Here is a 16,385-nt window from a genome sequence, read left to right as displayed (position 1 = left end):
AATAATAATAAATTTTAAAAAGATTTAAAAATTTTATTTCCATGTTAAAAATCATGTGTTCTGATAATCAAAATAATTTGAACCATGGAATTGGCACTTTGAATAAAATTGCATTTTGCAGCTTGGTTTTTACTCTTGGTTTTACTATTGTTCCACCCACCTTCTTCTTTCACCTACATGCAGCTCTTTTCTTCTTCTTCTTTTTTTTAAAAATTTATTTATTTATTGGAAAGTCAGATATACAGAGAGGAGGAGAGACAGGGAGGAAGATCTTCTGCCCAAGTGAGCGCAGTGGCCAATGCTATGCCGATGCCAGGATCCAGGAACTTCTTCCGGGTCTCCCACATGGGTGCAGAGTCCCAAGACTTTGGGCCGTCCTTGACTGCTTTCCCAGGCCACAAGCAGGGAGCTGGATGAGAAGTGGAGCTGCCAGGATGAGAACCGGCGTGCATATGGGATCCTGGTGTGTTCAAGGCAAGGACTTAAGCCGCTAGGCCACGGTGCTGGGCACCATGCAGCTCTTTGCTGCCAGCCAGATGGGTGGATAGGAAACGCAAGTGCAGTGTTGATCATTGGTACTTGGTTCTCCATCCTTTCACTTTTTAAAAACATTTAAAACTTTTTAATTGGCATCCCGTATGGTCACTGGTTCAAGTCCTGGCTGCGCTTCTGCTCCAGCATCCAGCTTATGGCCTGGTAAGGAAGTGGGGAATGGTAAGAAAGTGGTAAACTGGGATGAAACTCTTGGCTCCCAGCTTCCCAACTCAACTTTGGCCGTTGCGGTCATTTGGGAGAGTTAGCCAGTGGATGGAAGACTCTCTCTGTTTTTCCTCTCTTTGTAAAATCTGCCTTCAAATAAAAGTAAATAAATCTTGAAAAAAAATTTTTTTTAACTCAAGAGATAGACCAGGAGATAGAAAGACTAGAGCTCCCATCTTCAGGTTCCCTCCAAAAATGTCTGCAATGCTAGGGATGGGATCTCATCCCAGGTCTCCCCTAGGCAGGCAGGAACCCAGCTAACTAACTACTTGAGCCATTACTGACGCCTCCGGGATCCTCACTGGCAGGAAACTTGACTCAGGGGTCAGAGTCAGACACCACATAGCCTTACATGTCTTACGTACCAGGCCAGCTGCTTTAAGTGAACAACAGTTAAAATTTATCTCTCAGGATACCTCAAATGTCTGTAAAAGTCAGAAGGTTTTTTGTTGTTGTTGTTTTGAAAGGAAGAGTTAGTGAAAACAAAAAGCAGGGTGGGTGCAATGGCTCAATTGGCTAATCCTTCCCTTTGGCACTAGGATCTCACAGGGTGTCTGTTCCTTTCCTGGCTGCTCCACTTTCCATCCAGTTCCCTGCTTGTGGCCTGGGAAAAAAGTAGAGGAAGCCCAAAGCCTTGAAACCCTGCATCCATGTGTTAGACCTGGAAGAAGCTCCTGGCTCCTGGCTTTGAATTAGCTCAGCTCTGGCTGTTGCAACCACTTGGGGAGTAAATCAGTATATGGAATACATTTTTCTCTGTCTCTTCTTCTCAACTGTAAATCTGCCTTTCTAGTAAAAATAAGTAAATCATTTCTTATTATAAGCTTTAAGAAATATCATGCATTTGCCTCAGATCCATGTGCAGTCCTGAACAGGTGTAGGGCCACTCTCCCTACTTCCTCTTGCAGCTCACAGTTCACCTTTCCCTCATTTGGCCTTTTCTTTTCTTGCTTTTTTTTTAAGATTTACTTATTTTTATTACAAAATCAGATATACAGAGAGGAGGAGAGACAGAGAGGAAGATCTTCCATCCGATGATTCACTCCCCAAGTGAGCGCAACAGCTGATGCTATGCCGATCCAGAAGCTGGGAACCAGGAACTTCTTCCGGGTCTCCCACGCGGGTGCAGAGTCCCAAAGTTTGGGGCCATCCTCAACTGCTTTCCCAGGTCACAAGCAGGGAGCTGGATATAAAGTGGGGCTGCGGGATAGAACCAGTGTGCATATGGGATCCTGGCGTGTTCAAGGCGAGGACTTTAGTCGCCAGGCCACGCCGCCGGGCCCCTTTTGGCCTTTTCATATGGGGGAGTCAAGAGCGATCCTGACAACCTCTTAACAGGAGGTCATATTCACAGAGCGGGGGGGTGGGACCCCAGAGTGGAGCAGGTGGCCAGGAGGAGGCTTGTATTTCAACCCTGGAGACCCCTGGATCTACATGAAGGACTATCAGTACGGGCACCAAGGACTAAATTCCAACTGCCAAAGAGACCACTGGGAATTGGAGTGCCTTTGGAGGCTGAGGACTCTGAGGTCACCCACCCACGTGGGGATCTACCACATGGGATGGAAGAAGCCCAAATCCTTCCTCACAGGATCCAAGGTCATCAAAACAACGGCTAGGAGCCCTAAGCAGTCCGCAGAAACAGAACAGTAAACATCCTTCGGGACTCGGGAGAGGAGCTTTCTCTGGTCCTTACTTAGTTCCAACTTTGGATCCCCATCCTCTCTGGCAATGACCATCAGGGTCGCTATGGAGCCCCCCAAAACAAACAAAATCAGAATAGACAGAACAATAAGGAAATCTTAGAACCAGACAGGAAACAGTCAGCATGGATTCACATATACCTTACTAGGTAGGACATAGAGATTAGATACTCCTCACTGGGGAATGGAAGATTTCTCTGCACACCCCTCCTAAAATAGTTCCACACCTCAACTGTTGACATATGCCTTGTTAGAGTTATAAGCCAGTTTAGACTATCCTAAAACCTGCCAGGTTCAGTAGAATTATGCTTCAAAGCTATGGACTGCTAAATACTAAAATAAGGATAGACACAAGACAGCTGAATATTACCCTATAGCCATTTTAAGGTATATAGAAGCTGGTTGTATATAAACTAAAATCGAAATGTCAATGAAGTAGTCACAGGATGTGGTTAAGAACTTGCATCTTGTAACACATTGGTTAATTGACAATTAATTCCACAATGTTATAAATTTTTGTGATGTTAATTTGGGGCTTTTAATTGTTCAGGATGATATTCTGCCAGCTCTACCTTCAGACCAGAGATGATTTCCCCAAGAAACAGTTGAATGTATCTGGACAATTAGATGCTGGACTCTATGCTTGGTATATTTTTGCAATGAAAGAATCTCAACTGAATTTGATCTGTAATACTGCAACAAGGTGGAGGAATCCACCATGGGGGGAGGGTAGGGGAGGGGGTTGGGGAAATCCCAGAGCCTATGAAACTGTGTCACATAATGCAATGTAATTAATAAAATTTTAAAAAAAGATTTAGGGAAAGCACAGACTTGGCTTATACCTCTTTCCAAAGTTTCACTCAAAAATGAGCTGTGTCAAGCCAGTCAAGTACTGTCTCCCTCCTTTCTTCCCTGTCTTTTTCTTCCTTCCCTTCCTATTTTCTTTCTTTCTTCCTTCCTGTCCTATTTTCTTTTCTTTCTTTCTTCCTTCCCTTCCTATTTTCTTTCTTTCTTTCTTTCTTTCTTTCTTTCTTTCTTTCTTTCTTTCTTTCTTTCTTTCTTTCTTTCTCTCTCTCTCTCTTTCTTTCTTTCCTTCCTTCCTTCCTTCCTTTCTTCCTTCCATTTCCCATCTATCTTACTGCTTGTGACCTGGGAAAGCAGAGGAAGATGGTTCAAAGTTTTGGGACTCTGCACCGGCACAGGAGACCCGGAAGGGGATCTTGGCTCCTGCCTTAAGATGCACTCAGTTCTGGCCATTGCAGCCACTTGGGGAGTGAACCAGTGAATGGAAGGTCTGTCTCTCCTTCTCTCTGTAGGTCTGCTTTTCCAAGAAAAATAATAAATCTTTTTTTCTTTAAAAAGTGACTTCCCAGTTTAAAAAAAAAAGAATTCACATACAAGATATGTCTAGATTCAAGAACTTCCATTTGTAGAACATTTTTCAACATATTCCCGGTTGGAAAGCTGCCAGTGTTGAAACAATAATTGTAAAAGAAAACAAACAGGCGTTTTCCTATTCTGTTTATCCACAGTTTATCAGCATTATACATTTCTGGAGGACAGTCAATAAGACTATCTTCAACTATCTTCGATGGCTCTTCTAGATGGTGTGTGTGGGTGGGTGGGTGGGTGTTTCTTCCCAAGCATAGTATTCTCTTGATATTGTAGGGTGTGCTCCAGGCGGCTGCAGGGCTTTTTCCCAAGAGCGCCCTCTCAGCAGAGGTGCGGGGCATGCACGCACTGTACAGTCAGCCAAGGCTGATAGATCTCAGAAGTGCTCTGCAGCTTGGATCAGTCCAACTTAGGGCTCTTCTGGGGGAGTCCTGGCAGAGAGGAGTCTTCAGGCCCTGCTCGCCGGAGTTTCCTATGTGGAAGGGATGAAATCAGGACAAGGCAATCACCCTCAGGAGTACCTGAGAGGTATTGTTGTTGTTGCTGTTTCTAAGGCACTTTAGGAGGGTCACTTGCCCGGTTAACAGTAGGGTCTGCTGGTACTGGGTTTGCTGTTTACACCTCGCCCCCCCACCCCAACAGTGTCTGAGTCTAGTGTCCAATCCCTCTGTCCCACCCCCGCCCCGACCTGAAGGTGAGTTGGACCAATGGGAGACACAGAAGAGCCGGGGGAGGCTAAGATTTCTTCCTTCTGTCCTCTCCTGGACAGCGGAAGATTCTGGTAGCTGCTACTTCCTCAGCACAACATCTCATTTTGTGGCCTTCCTTCAGGCCTCAGGCCCCTTCCTTCCCTCCTGTGTAGTGCCAAGGCTGGTGTTAACTCCCGCTATGGCTAACCTTGGTGTTCATTTCCTGCTGTCTGCCCTTATCTCTGGAAATGGTCCCTTAACAGGTTCCTGGTTAAAATCATTGCACAGACTTCTGGGCCATATCCCAGGCCCCTCACAGTCCTGACACCCACACCTGCAAAATCTGGGTGCCGTTCCTCTCAGAAGCAACCGCCTGCCTGAAGGGGTCTGTGGTCACCTTCAAAACCCAGGACCACCTCTTACTCTTACGACTGAGTAAGAGCAAGAACTGCGGGGCTGAACACCCTTGCCTTCCCTCAGGCAGCGCCAGGCATACGGTGTGCGCTAACGGAGACGTTCCCTGCAGGGGCGGCACCGTGGGCTCTGCGGATCGTCCTCCTTTTCTCCACCTGCTGAGCTGCTGGCACCTGTAGATCCTAGATCTCCACGCTGGTCAGCTCAGGTTTTTTTCATATTGTGTTTGACAGCAGGAAGTCCGTCCACATGACTTCTGGCACTCTCCAGAAAGGGTGGTACGGTTTTGTCCTGCCGTGAAAAGCTTGGGAAGGAAGCTTGGCAGGTTTTTGTCAAACCGCACATTGCTGCCCTTCCTAGTTGGGAAGTGTCTGCTCCCACCATCAATGCCTTGAAACATCTTATTTTATGCATGAGGGATTACAGTCTACCCAAGCAGACCCGAGGAGGTGGTCATGAACAGCCCCTCCTCCCATGTTTTATACATCTGAGGCAGCGAAATTATTACTCGGTCTAGGCAATCGCCTGCGACGCACGTGATGTCTTAACAAACATTTACATCTGGATAGGCCTGGCTTTTGAATATTCTTAGTGGGAAGCACTTTGAATCGGAAAGGCGCACTAACAGGCGATTGCTATGGAAACGGCACCTCCGCTGTGCATTCTCGGGAGTTCTCTTCCTGGGGCGCTTCTGCATCCACAGGGTGTCCCGGACACACACCGCTCTGGGGTGGGAGCCTGGGAACAGGCGGGGAGTGAGGGCTGCCCACCTTGGGGTGAGAACCCTAGTCCAGGATCGAGAGCTGGAGACATCCGCCCTAGCGGGCCTCGGAGAAGCCGGAGCGGGAGCGGGGGCTCCGGGTGTGCTGCCTCCCCCGCCCCGGGCCCCGTGCACAGACCACGTGCAGCAGCGGAGCGTGGGGGGGCCCCTGGCGCGCAGCCGCGGTGGGAGCCGGTGCCGCGTCCCGGCCCCGGTGCACCGGGCGCGCGCCTGGCCGTGCGGGCCTGGGGCGGCCGCCGCGCGCCCCCCGGCAGGGAGCGGAGCGGGGAGCGCGGGGCCTCCGCCCGCGGCCGGCGCGCCGAGCGCGTGTGTGTGTGTGTGTGTGTGTGTGTGACAGTGTGTGTCAGGTGACTCGGGTCACGCAGTCTCCCTCTCCCTCCTCGGGGAGGAACTGCCGCGCTCCGGCTGACTCCTCCGCCGCCGGGCGGGGCGGGGGAGGGGGCTCGGCGCGCTGGGAACCGCGGGACCGGGACCTGGGCGCCGCCCGCCGCGGGGGGACGCACGGCCCCCGCCGAGCGCCACACAAAACCCCGATTCGGGAATCGCTCGCGGCCGGCCGGCTGAGCCGCTCCCCGCCGCACGCACCCCCAGGCCCACCCCCATCCGGGACCCCCAGCAGCCCCTGGGCGGGCCGGCCGGTGGGCGCGATGAGCCAGGTGCTGGGCAAGTCTCAGCCGCAGGACGGAGACGACGACGACGAGGAGGAGGATGAGCTGGTGGGGCTAGCGGACTACGGGGACGGGCCCGAGTCCTCGGACGCCGACCCGGACAGCGGGACGGAGGAAGGAGGTGAGCCCCCCAGCCCCCTGCTCTGGGGCCCCGCGCCTCCTCAGCTCGCGCCCCTTCCCGCCCCTCGGTATCTTCCCGCCCCTGGGCCGGCAGGGCGCGCGGGCCGCCGACTTGAAGGGGCTCCAGGGAGTGGAGTTGGGGTGGGGGTGGGGAGGGGCGCCGGAGGAGCGACCTCCGGCCGTAAGAGGGGGAGGGACCCTTGGCGCTGGTGGGGCCGGCTTCGGGGGCGAGGGAGACGGGCTAGGCGGAACGTGCGCGCCCTGGTCCCTTGCAGGGCCGGCGCCTCCCGGGCTCTGGGTGAGGTTTTGGGGGGCTGTGCAGGGCAGGGGACCGCCGGCGCGCCCCGGGAGCGCTCACTGTGAACGCTGGCGTTGAAGCAGGCAGGGGTCAGATGTCTTGGCTAAAAAAAGGCAGCCGGCGGCAGCGTGACTGGCAGGGTGGTCGGCAGCTGCGGGTGTCAGTCTTGCCCCGCGTCGCCGCGGGAGGAGTCCTGGAGCTGCCCAGGTAGGGGCGGGGAGGGGTGATGCAGGGGGAGTCGCCGAGCGGCCGCGGGTTTCCCTGGATCCAGGCAAATCCGGTTGTTGGGACGCCTTATCGGCGCTCGGTGTCACCACCTGGGCTTGGCAGTGCCTGGCCCAGGAATGAGCGCAGGGCGGGGGAATTAGTTGCCACTCTGCAAACTCTTGTTCCCTGTTCAAAAAGCGGGTTTTAGCCATCTTTAGGACTGGGGGGGTGGGGCGGGGGGAGGAGCTTTCTGCCTTTTTTTTTTTTTACGCTTGAGAAACTTGAGAGTATTTGAGGATTCCCGAAAGATTGAACTTTTTGAATTTCCTCAAAAGCCAGCAAGTAGTCTTTTCTGGTAGGGTCACTTGGAAAGGACGGTAGAATGTGGCTGCTGCCTCAGCGTGTATTTTCTGTTTTGCATCTTGGAGAAGAAATCAACTATTTGAATATTTGCCATTGGAGACATGATGTCAGGGATGAAAGTATCTTTGTGACTTGATTTTTAAGAACTTCTGTGGAGGGAGTTTAATGAACTTATTTGAAATTCCCTGTGCAGAGCCTTCTCCTGAGGCCGGTGTTCAGGATTTCCCAGTGGAGCAGAGGGAACCATTAAGCCTTGAGGTTGGAGCCCTCTTTTCTGTAGTGGTCCTCCTTCCCTCCCGGGAGCCTTTCTGCTAGTTTCCTGGTTGCTTTTCCTGTAGCAGGCACCTGTGCACTTGCCTCTTCGCAATGCTGTAATTGGTCCCACAGTGGAGCACCTGGCCACATTTTTGTAGCTGAAGAGTTTCAACCTTTTGTTGGCGTCTCTGGGGCTACCTTCCGTAATTAAATTGTATTGGGTCTCTTCATTATTATTCAGATGGCGTTGGTTAGCTCCTTCCCAGCTCCGTGGAGATTCCCCCTGCCCCCCTCCCGCCTCCAGAGATGCGGGCTGGAGGATGTATTTACAAGGCATTTGAGAATAGAGTACAGGGGATATCCTCTTTGTAAAAACAGCAAAAACAAAACCAACCCCCCCCCCCCAAAAAAAAACCGGGGGTGGGGACGTGGGGAGTGGTGAGAGAGTGAACCAAACTTGGGTGGAATAGTCTGGTAGTCTGATAGGAAAAGCGCTAGACCTGTTTGTTGTACAGTTCTTTGATGGGGGAACTTTTCTGATTTGGGGAGTGAAAATTGCAGGGAAATGAAAGCCCCGGCAGAGGGGTGGGATTTCCTGGACAAAGGACTCTGCTGGAGCCCAGACTTGCAGGCTCCCCTCTGCTGCTAACCCACAGCCAGACCCGCCTGTAACCGATGCTTTTGATGACTTCAGTAATAAAATCCTTCCCTGTGCGTTGTTGGGATCGGCCTGGAATCTGCCTATAAAAGGCTGGAGTGTGTTTGCGCACTAAGAAGAAGAGCAGGACATTCAGACTCGCTGCCTGCAAGACCCTGAACTCTGCTTGGGCCTGGCCTGGCTCTGCCTGGGCCTGCCGTGGGTCAGTGGGATGCTCCCTGGAGACCCACAGCCGGTGTGATATACCTAAGCTTCCCTGGCTTGGAGTGAGGGGCTTAGGAACAGACTCACTAAGAACACTGACTATCTGTGGGTGCACCATGGCCTTCAGCCAGCAGTTCCAGAAAGGACAGTAATGCCAACTGATAGGGTCTGCAGGACAGTGGGCTTGCCTCAGTTGCATCTTCATTTCTTGTGTCCTTCAGAAAGCCTTCGCAAGTGCTGCCCCCAAATCTTGCTTGATGTTTGTTCTAATTTACTTGTTGACTCAAACATGCAAGAGATGGAAAGCAACAAAAGACTTGGTTTTTTTTTTTTTTTCCAAAAAACTCTTTTTTTATTGGAAAGGCTAATTCACAGAGCGAAGAGGCAGAGAGAAATATCTTCCATCTGCTGGTTCACTCCCCGAGTAGCCACAATGGCTGGCCAGAGCTGAGCCGATCTGAAGCCAGGAGCCAGGAGCTTCTTTTAGGTCTCCCATGTGGGTGCAGGGTCCCAAGCCTTTGAATCATCTTCAACTGGTTTCCCAGGTCACAAACAGAGAGCTGGATGGGAAGTGGGACCTCTGGGACACAAACTGTTGTCCATATGGGATCCCGTTGCATGTAAGGCAAGGATTTAGCCACTAGGCTACTGTGCTGGGTTAGACAAAAAGACTTGTAAGAAAAGTTGAATGTGGAGCACTTTGAGCAAGAGCAAGTGTTTTGTGTCATAAAGCTTACCTCCATTCTCCATCCCGATGGACTTGAGGCTCTGGAATCTAGCCTAGCTGATACGTGCGGGCCAGGATGTGGGTCTGGCTGGCATCAGTAGCTCAGCCAGGCAGCTGGTCAGGAGCTGAGCAACAGGATGTACACCAGAGAGGAGGGAGGCTGCTCTCATGTCCTTCACTCTGCAGGACGCATGTGGGAACCTTTGCGGTTACTTTGACAATGAGCACCATGTAAGCTCTGCCACTTTGTGCCAAGTTGGAAAACAGTGCAGCTAAGGTGAGACTTAAATTGCAGTCCTCTGGCTTGCACCCCATATTTTATTTATTCATGAATAGCAGGAGTGTTCTTTGGCATTCCAGTTCTCTTACAGATTTGGGCTCCTCAGATCCTGCTTTCATGGCAGTTAATCACAAATGTGGTGTCTCCCCTTCAACCCCCAAGCTCCAGAGGGGTGGCCATGGGGAAGCCATCAAAAACAATCATACCGTGAGTAATGATTATGTTTGGACATGTGGACTTTGGCTCTTCAGTGAATTGTTGTGCTTTAAAACTCATAAAAAAGAAGAAAGCAATGACAAGATGATGTTTATTCAGAAAGTAGCATTGGTTATTTTTCCCCCCAAAATTCCCTTTGGACACATCCCAAGGGAAATATGGCCTGGAAATAGGCAGAGGTAGCAGGTGGCACTTTCCCAGGGGCTGTAGTTGTGGTGGGCCCAGCAGTTCCCTTCTGCTAGTCACTTCTGGCAGCTTGCTTTCCTAAATCAGTGTTCAAGTGAAGAGTGGCTTTATCTTCTCATTATTCCTTGAAAATCAGTGGTGATCCCTTGATCAGCCACCAGGGGAATTATCTATGACCTCATTATGAGCCACAAGTGTGTGGAAACCTTGACATGCTCATGTGCTGAACATAGGCCTGGCCATAGCTACTCTCCTGGATCCTCTAACCCCGGGAATAACTGATACTGAAGAGTAACTGAAGCTGCAGAGTAGTTTAAAAAAATATCCTCGTATGCCTGTATTTAGAGAGCATTTTAAAAAATATTTTTAAAATTTATTTATTTGAAAGGCACAGAGAGATGAATTGCATTCACTGGTTCAGGCTCCAGATGGCCTCACCCATTGGCTCCACGCAGGTCTCCCAGGCAGATGTAACGGTCCAAACACTTGGGCCCTCTCATGCTGATTTCCTGGGTGTCTTAGCTGGGAGCAGAATCAGAAGTGGAGCACCTGGGACTCAAGCCAGTACCCATACGGGATGCTGATGGCACAATAGGCAGTGGCTTAACCCATGACAGATGTTTTGTAAGCATATTTTAGTGATTCATATTTAGTAGGGTCTTGATTCTCTACTACTAGCAATCTCTCCCATTTTAATAGAAGAACATGTAGCAGGGTGATGAAAAATAAAGGTCGAGGCAATGAGTTCTGGAGTCCTGGACGTGAGCCTGGCTCCAAGGACCATCTTTGTCTTCAGTGTGGACTGTGTGCCCGAGTTCACCTCCTGTTTCCTCCTGGCCGCGTCCCATTGCGATGGTTGGTTTACTTCCTCCTGGAGCTGCCTCTCTTCGTCCTTTTTCTTCCCTAGCTCCTCTATTCTTTCCACATCCTTTTCCTATCTCACTCCTTTGAATCTCCCTCCGACAGAACCTGTGACTGAGAGCCGACATATCGCTGGCTTTCCCTGGGTCTGCCAGATAGGGTTTCCTCTTTTCTTGCAGACTCTGAGGCACAAGGACTCCAGCTCCATTTCTCTGTAAAATAGGTAACTCTGTAAAACCAACCTGAATTTACTGTGAAAGCATTTGATCAAAAAAAGTCTGTGGGGCCCGGCGCGGTGGCGCAAGTGGTTAAGTCCTCGCCTTGCACGCCCGGGATCCCATATGGGCGCCGGTTCTAGTCCCGGCAGCCCCGCTTCCCTTCCAGCTCCCTGCCTGTGGCCTGGGAAAGCAGACGAGGACGGCCCAAAGCTTTGGGACCCTGCACCCGTGTGGGAGACCCGGAAGAGGCTCCTGGCTTCGGATCGGCATAGTATCGGCCCGTTGCGGCTCACTTGGGGAGTGAATCATCGGACGGAAGATCTTCCTCTCTGTCTCTCCTCTCTGTATATCCGCCTTTCCAATAAAAAATAATAAAAATAAAAATCTTTAAAAAAAAAAAAAAAAAAAAAAAAAAAGTCTGTGAACACTTTTTTCTGCCTGCAGGAGTGTTGTTAAGCTGGAGCACACTAGAAATGCGACTCAATGCATCCATTGAGGAAATATGAATGTATGGTCTCATATTTCTTAGTGACCTACCCATGTGCTTGGAGCGCATTTCATAGAGAAAGATTTGCTGATTGCACATAAGTAGAAATTCACCTTCCAACACCTTTATACCCTTTGCAAATATATGTTTTTTGCATATAATTCTTCTAAGTAGTAAAGAACAGTTGCTTTTCATGAGTTTTGCATATTCTCCTACTATTATTGGTGTAGTTCATTCCGACTTGGGTTGGAATTTCCTGTGGAACTCCTGGGTCTTGAATGTTTACACAGTTCCATCCATCAGCCGGGGCTCCAGAAATGTAAAGGGGCCATTGATAATGTTGCAAGCAGGCTCCTTCCTAAAACCAAAAGTATGTGAATTGTTGACCCCACAGAGTACTGATAGCGAAGAAGTTCCAACTTTCCCTTACCGCCTATGTAAGCCTCTCACTGCAGGCACATTCCACAGAAGACCCTTTCGTTGCCTAGGCTGGAGGTTAGAAAAAAAGAAAGGAAAGTGTGTGTGTATGTGTGTGCGTGCACGCCACATATGCAAATACATAGACATGAATAGCAGAGGAGCTAGGGGAAACATACTGGGTCACACACCCTATAAATCGCAGAGTTGGCCACTAGCCCGGTAGTGTTACAAGCATTCCATTGGCTGTCATTCTGCCACTTTGATATCCTGATTCTGTCGTCCAGTCTTTGTGCTTTACTTTTCCTGTTTGAGACCTGCTTAAAGGTATTCTCCTGAACTGTGTAATTTGCCAGAATTTATGAGGTCCATTTCACAGGGAGGCTCGTTTCCCCAGCTGGCCCTGCCAGATAGAAGCTGTGTGAGGAAGGACACGGTGGCCTTCAACTCCCATTTTTCCTGATTTCCGGTTCCTTGTTTGTTGCAAGTATTCCCTGCCCACAGGTCGGCCAGGTTTGGTTGGTCCCCTGGCAGCCAAGCACTGGCTGGTGCTAATCCACCTCTCTCTCCCTTCCCCCTCTATTTACAAGGCCTGTTGGTTGGTTTTGACAGGGCTCTGCAGGTGACTGGATAATTCTGGATTAAGTGGTTAGCCTGCAGGTGTTAAAGACCGATAATGGCCAATTAGGTGACCCCTCACGCCCTGCTCCCCTTACCCCCTCGGCTCTTTTGGACCTTTCCTTGGTGGTGGTGGTGGAGGAGGGGGCTCCCGGGTCTTTTGCAGCCTGGCTCCACTGCTGGCTGTTTGGGGAGTACTAACTAGGCCAAATGGAAAATGGGTGCTGGCTGTTCAGTGTCCCTAGATAAATAAACCTCACCTAGGCATAAAGCCGACCTCTTGTTACTCAGTTTTTGAGTGCTGAGGTCCACAGATAGGAGGGAGAGGTGTTTTTGTTTTTTTAAGCTTTGGTTTAATTTGGCTGCAAATTCTACTTACTTTCGTTTAAGCTTTGGTTTAATTTGGCTGCAAATTCTACTCACTTTCGTTGAATCTTCCTAACCAGTTTCTACTGAATGTTTATTGTGGTAAGCACTGCCTTTTTTTGTTGTTGTTTTTAACAGTTTTGTTAAGTTACATGCTGTTTGCAGAAGGGTGCTTTTGTATTATTTTGTACTTTGCAGTACACAGGCCAGTGGGTCCAAATTTTAGACTAAAAGAAAATGGCACAGTGTTAAGCCATCACCTGTGCCATCCACATCCCCTCTCAGAGAGCCTTGGTTCCCCCTGGCCCTGCTGCTGCTCATCCTGGGAGGAGCAGCAAGTGGTGGCTCAAGGCCTTGGGTCCCTGCTGTCTCTTGGGGGGCCCAAGTTGAGCTCCCAGTGTGCTCACCTTCTTCCCTTCTGAATCCCAGCACCCCTTGTCCTGGGACTGTCCTTCAACAGGCACCTCTGAAAGTCCCTCCCCCTGGATTGGCTTGCTGAACTTCTTTCTTCCCTGTCCCCCACAGGCAGCAGGCCACCAATTTGGGACTCTATATAATAGTCTGCTCCTTCTGCCGGGGCTTCAGTTCGTGCTTTGTCACTTCTCCTGTATATTCTAGAACAGCTATCTGGCTGATCCCTGGGCTAGTGTGTGGGTAAAGCCACCCCCTGCAGTGCTGGCATCCGTGTAAGTGCCAGCTCAAGTCCCAGCTGCTCCATTTCCTACCTAATGCCCCAGGGAAAGCAGTGGAAGATAGTGCAAATACTTGTTCCCCTGACCTACATGGGCACAAGCTCCTAGCTTCCAGCTCCGGATGTGTCTAGCTCTGACTGTTGCAGCCTTTGGGGCGTGAACCCACAGATAAAAGAACTTGCCTGTCTTCCCCCTGTAAGTCTGCCTTTCAAATAAGTAAATATTTAAAAATATATATCCTTAGTGGTTGACCCACAGCTTCTGGGGTGAAAGCCACATTTCCCAGATCTCACTTGTGAGCTAGCCTGTTTCCTCCTTACCAACCAGTTTATTCAAAGTAATTTCAGCCCTGTGTCTTTGGGAGACAAAATAAACAAGTAAGTGAGCTAGAAGACAAATAGGAAAAATGAAACGATTCTTGTAGGGTGACAAGGACCATTAAAAAGTCACACGGAGTGCTGCTCAGGGAGCAGGAGGACATGGTATAGGTCAGAGGAGTGGGCACTGCAGCTGGGAGGAAGGCTTCCTGGCTGGAGAGGAGCAGCGGACCAGGGCCCTGAGAGGCTGCAGTGGCCTGAGGAGAAGGTGAAGGGAGGAAGCAGAATCCGGTGTGCGATCGGTGTGTCCTCCCTCACTTCCAGATCCCAACTGTGCCCTGCCTTTACCAGGCATTGTGGCTGTCCTCACTTTTGTTCCCCTCTTTTTGCTGAGGGTGGTGAACTCTGTGTCTGCATGCACCTGGTGCACAGCCCTGTCTCACACAGCGGCCCCTCTAGGAAATGAGAACAAACCATCCTCAGGACGTCTCTTCCTTCAGCAGCTTCCTGCAGCCCCTGGACCCTTTAAAGGACATTCCTGGGCTGGTGCAATGGCTCGTCATCTGGCATATCCTCTACCTCCAAGCGTGGCATTCCATGTGGGCGCTGGTTCATATTCTGGCTGCTCCACTTCCCTTTCAGCTCCCTGCTTTTGTCCTGGGAAAGCTGTGGAGGTTAGCCTAAAGTCTTGGTACCCTGCACTCACATGGGAGACCCAGAAGAAGCTCCTCCTGGGTTTCGATCAGCTCAGCTCTGGTTGTTGCAGCCATTTGGAGAATGAACCAGCAGATGCAAGATCTTTCTCACTGTCTGTCCTCTCTAAATCTGCCTTGACAATAAAAATAAATAAGTTATAATTTTTTTAAAAAGTGCTCTTGGAGCCCCCCAGGAGCTGGTTTCTGGGTTCATGTGCTATGATGGCCCCTCTCAGGGCCACTACTCTCCCTCTGCTGCTCTCCAGCCTGCACAGTAGGCAGTGTCATGCGCAGAGGCCATTCGGCCCTGGGAGGACTTTCTTTGCCATATACGCTCCTTGTCCCTTCTGCGCCCACTGTGGAGTGGAAGCCTTTGGGGCTTTATAACCACACTTTATGGGATTCTCTTCTGGCATGTGGACAGGAAGTGGGACTTGAACCCAGGAGAACCTTCAGATTAAAAGTTTTGATGCTGTATGGAGTAAGCTACCCAGGCTTGACGGGACTTCTTGAGCAGAGGCTCTTGGGAAGGATAGAGAGGAGTAGAAGGAAGACTGGGCTGGTTGCCCCTTTCTGCTATAGGGAAGGCTGTGTCTGGCCCACATTGGTGATCTCCAGGGAAGAGCATACTTGTGTTATGAGCCAGCACGCAAACATGCCACCAAGCCTAAAGGAATGTCCCTAAGCAGTCCTGCATCTTTCTATAGGTGAAACTGCATTAGTTTGTTCCTCTTGAACATCCTCCATTCCATTGTTGACTAACAGCCACTGGGAGATTTTACCTGAATGATGTGCTCTGATCCGAGGTTTGCAGATCACAAATCTGGGATGTGTGAGGCTCCTTCCTGGAAGGTCCTGTGTAAGTTGCAGTTCACAGGATCTGCACAGTAAACCATTGCTTTTTTTCTGTGATAAGGAGACAGCTGATTGGTGGCCAAGGCCCTGGCTGAACGCCTCACCTCCAGCTGTGTGGCCTTGGGCTGGTTTCTTCCTGGACATTCATCAGGTATAGAATGCACTTGGATCTCCTCATTGAGAAGGGCAAATGTGTAGAAATGACAAAGGTGAGGAGCCCTGCACTGTGACACAGCAAGTAAAGCCACCCTGTAGCACCGGCATTTCATATGGGTCCAGGTTTGACTCCCGGCCACTCTACTCCTGATCCAACTTCCTGCTAATGGCCTGGGAAAGCAGCGGAGGATGGCTCAAAGCCTCGGGACCCTGCACCCATGAGGGAGACTCCAAGGGAACTCATGCCCGGGAGGGATGCCAGCACTTGCAGCCTGAGGGTTAGCCAGTTGAGCCTGCTGTCATTTCTTTTGAATAGACATCTTGGTGGACTCTGTGGGGCAATGGATAAAGTGGCCACTTGGGATGCCCACCTCTCATCTAGGAGCCCCAATTCCAGTCTCAGTTACTTCACTTCTGATCCAGGTTCCTGTTAATGCACCCAGGAAGGTACTGGGTGATGACCCAAGTACTTGGGGTCCTGACTTCCTGACTCCCTGGTTTGTTCTGACCTAGCCTTAGCTGTTGTGGCCATTTGGAAAGTGAACTGTCAGATGGAAGATCTCTCTGCATCTCTCCCTCTCTTTTCTGTCCCTCTCTCTAGTTAATTAATTAACTAAAGTTAAATAGCACTGGAATCGCTTGGATAATATGATAGCTTATGCTCACCTTCTTAAGAATCCACCAAATTGGGCCCAGCACAATAGCATAGCAGTTAAAGTTCTCGCCTTGAACATGCTGGGATCCCATATGGGCGCTGGTTCTAACCCTGGTAGCCGTGCTTCA

General features: G+C 50.3%; 1 protein-coding gene across 1 annotated transcript in view; it reads left to right on the top strand.

The window, feature by feature from the left end:
- The first annotated feature begins 6,175 nt into the window (after positions 1-6,175).
- The window catches only part of RRAGD (Ras related GTP binding D), a 41,941-nt gene continuing 31,731 nt past the window's right edge, over positions 6,176-16,385 (top strand). Inside the window, exon 1 of the mRNA XM_040983766.1 lies at positions 6,176-6,527. Coding sequence (XP_040839700.1) covers positions 6,386-6,527 — 142 coding nt within the window. The 5' untranslated portion in view covers positions 6,176-6,385. The remainder of the gene's footprint in view (positions 6,528-16,385) is intronic.

This window comes from Ochotona curzoniae, unplaced genomic scaffold, assembly GCF_017591425.1.
Source record: "Ochotona curzoniae isolate NIBS_2020 unplaced genomic scaffold, NIBS_Ocur_1.0 contig_3819, whole genome shotgun sequence".
Taxonomy (NCBI): domain Eukaryota; kingdom Metazoa; phylum Chordata; class Mammalia; order Lagomorpha; family Ochotonidae; genus Ochotona; species Ochotona curzoniae.
The sequence above is the reverse complement of the archived record's forward strand: the minus strand, read 5'-3'. Positions and strand labels throughout refer to the sequence as shown.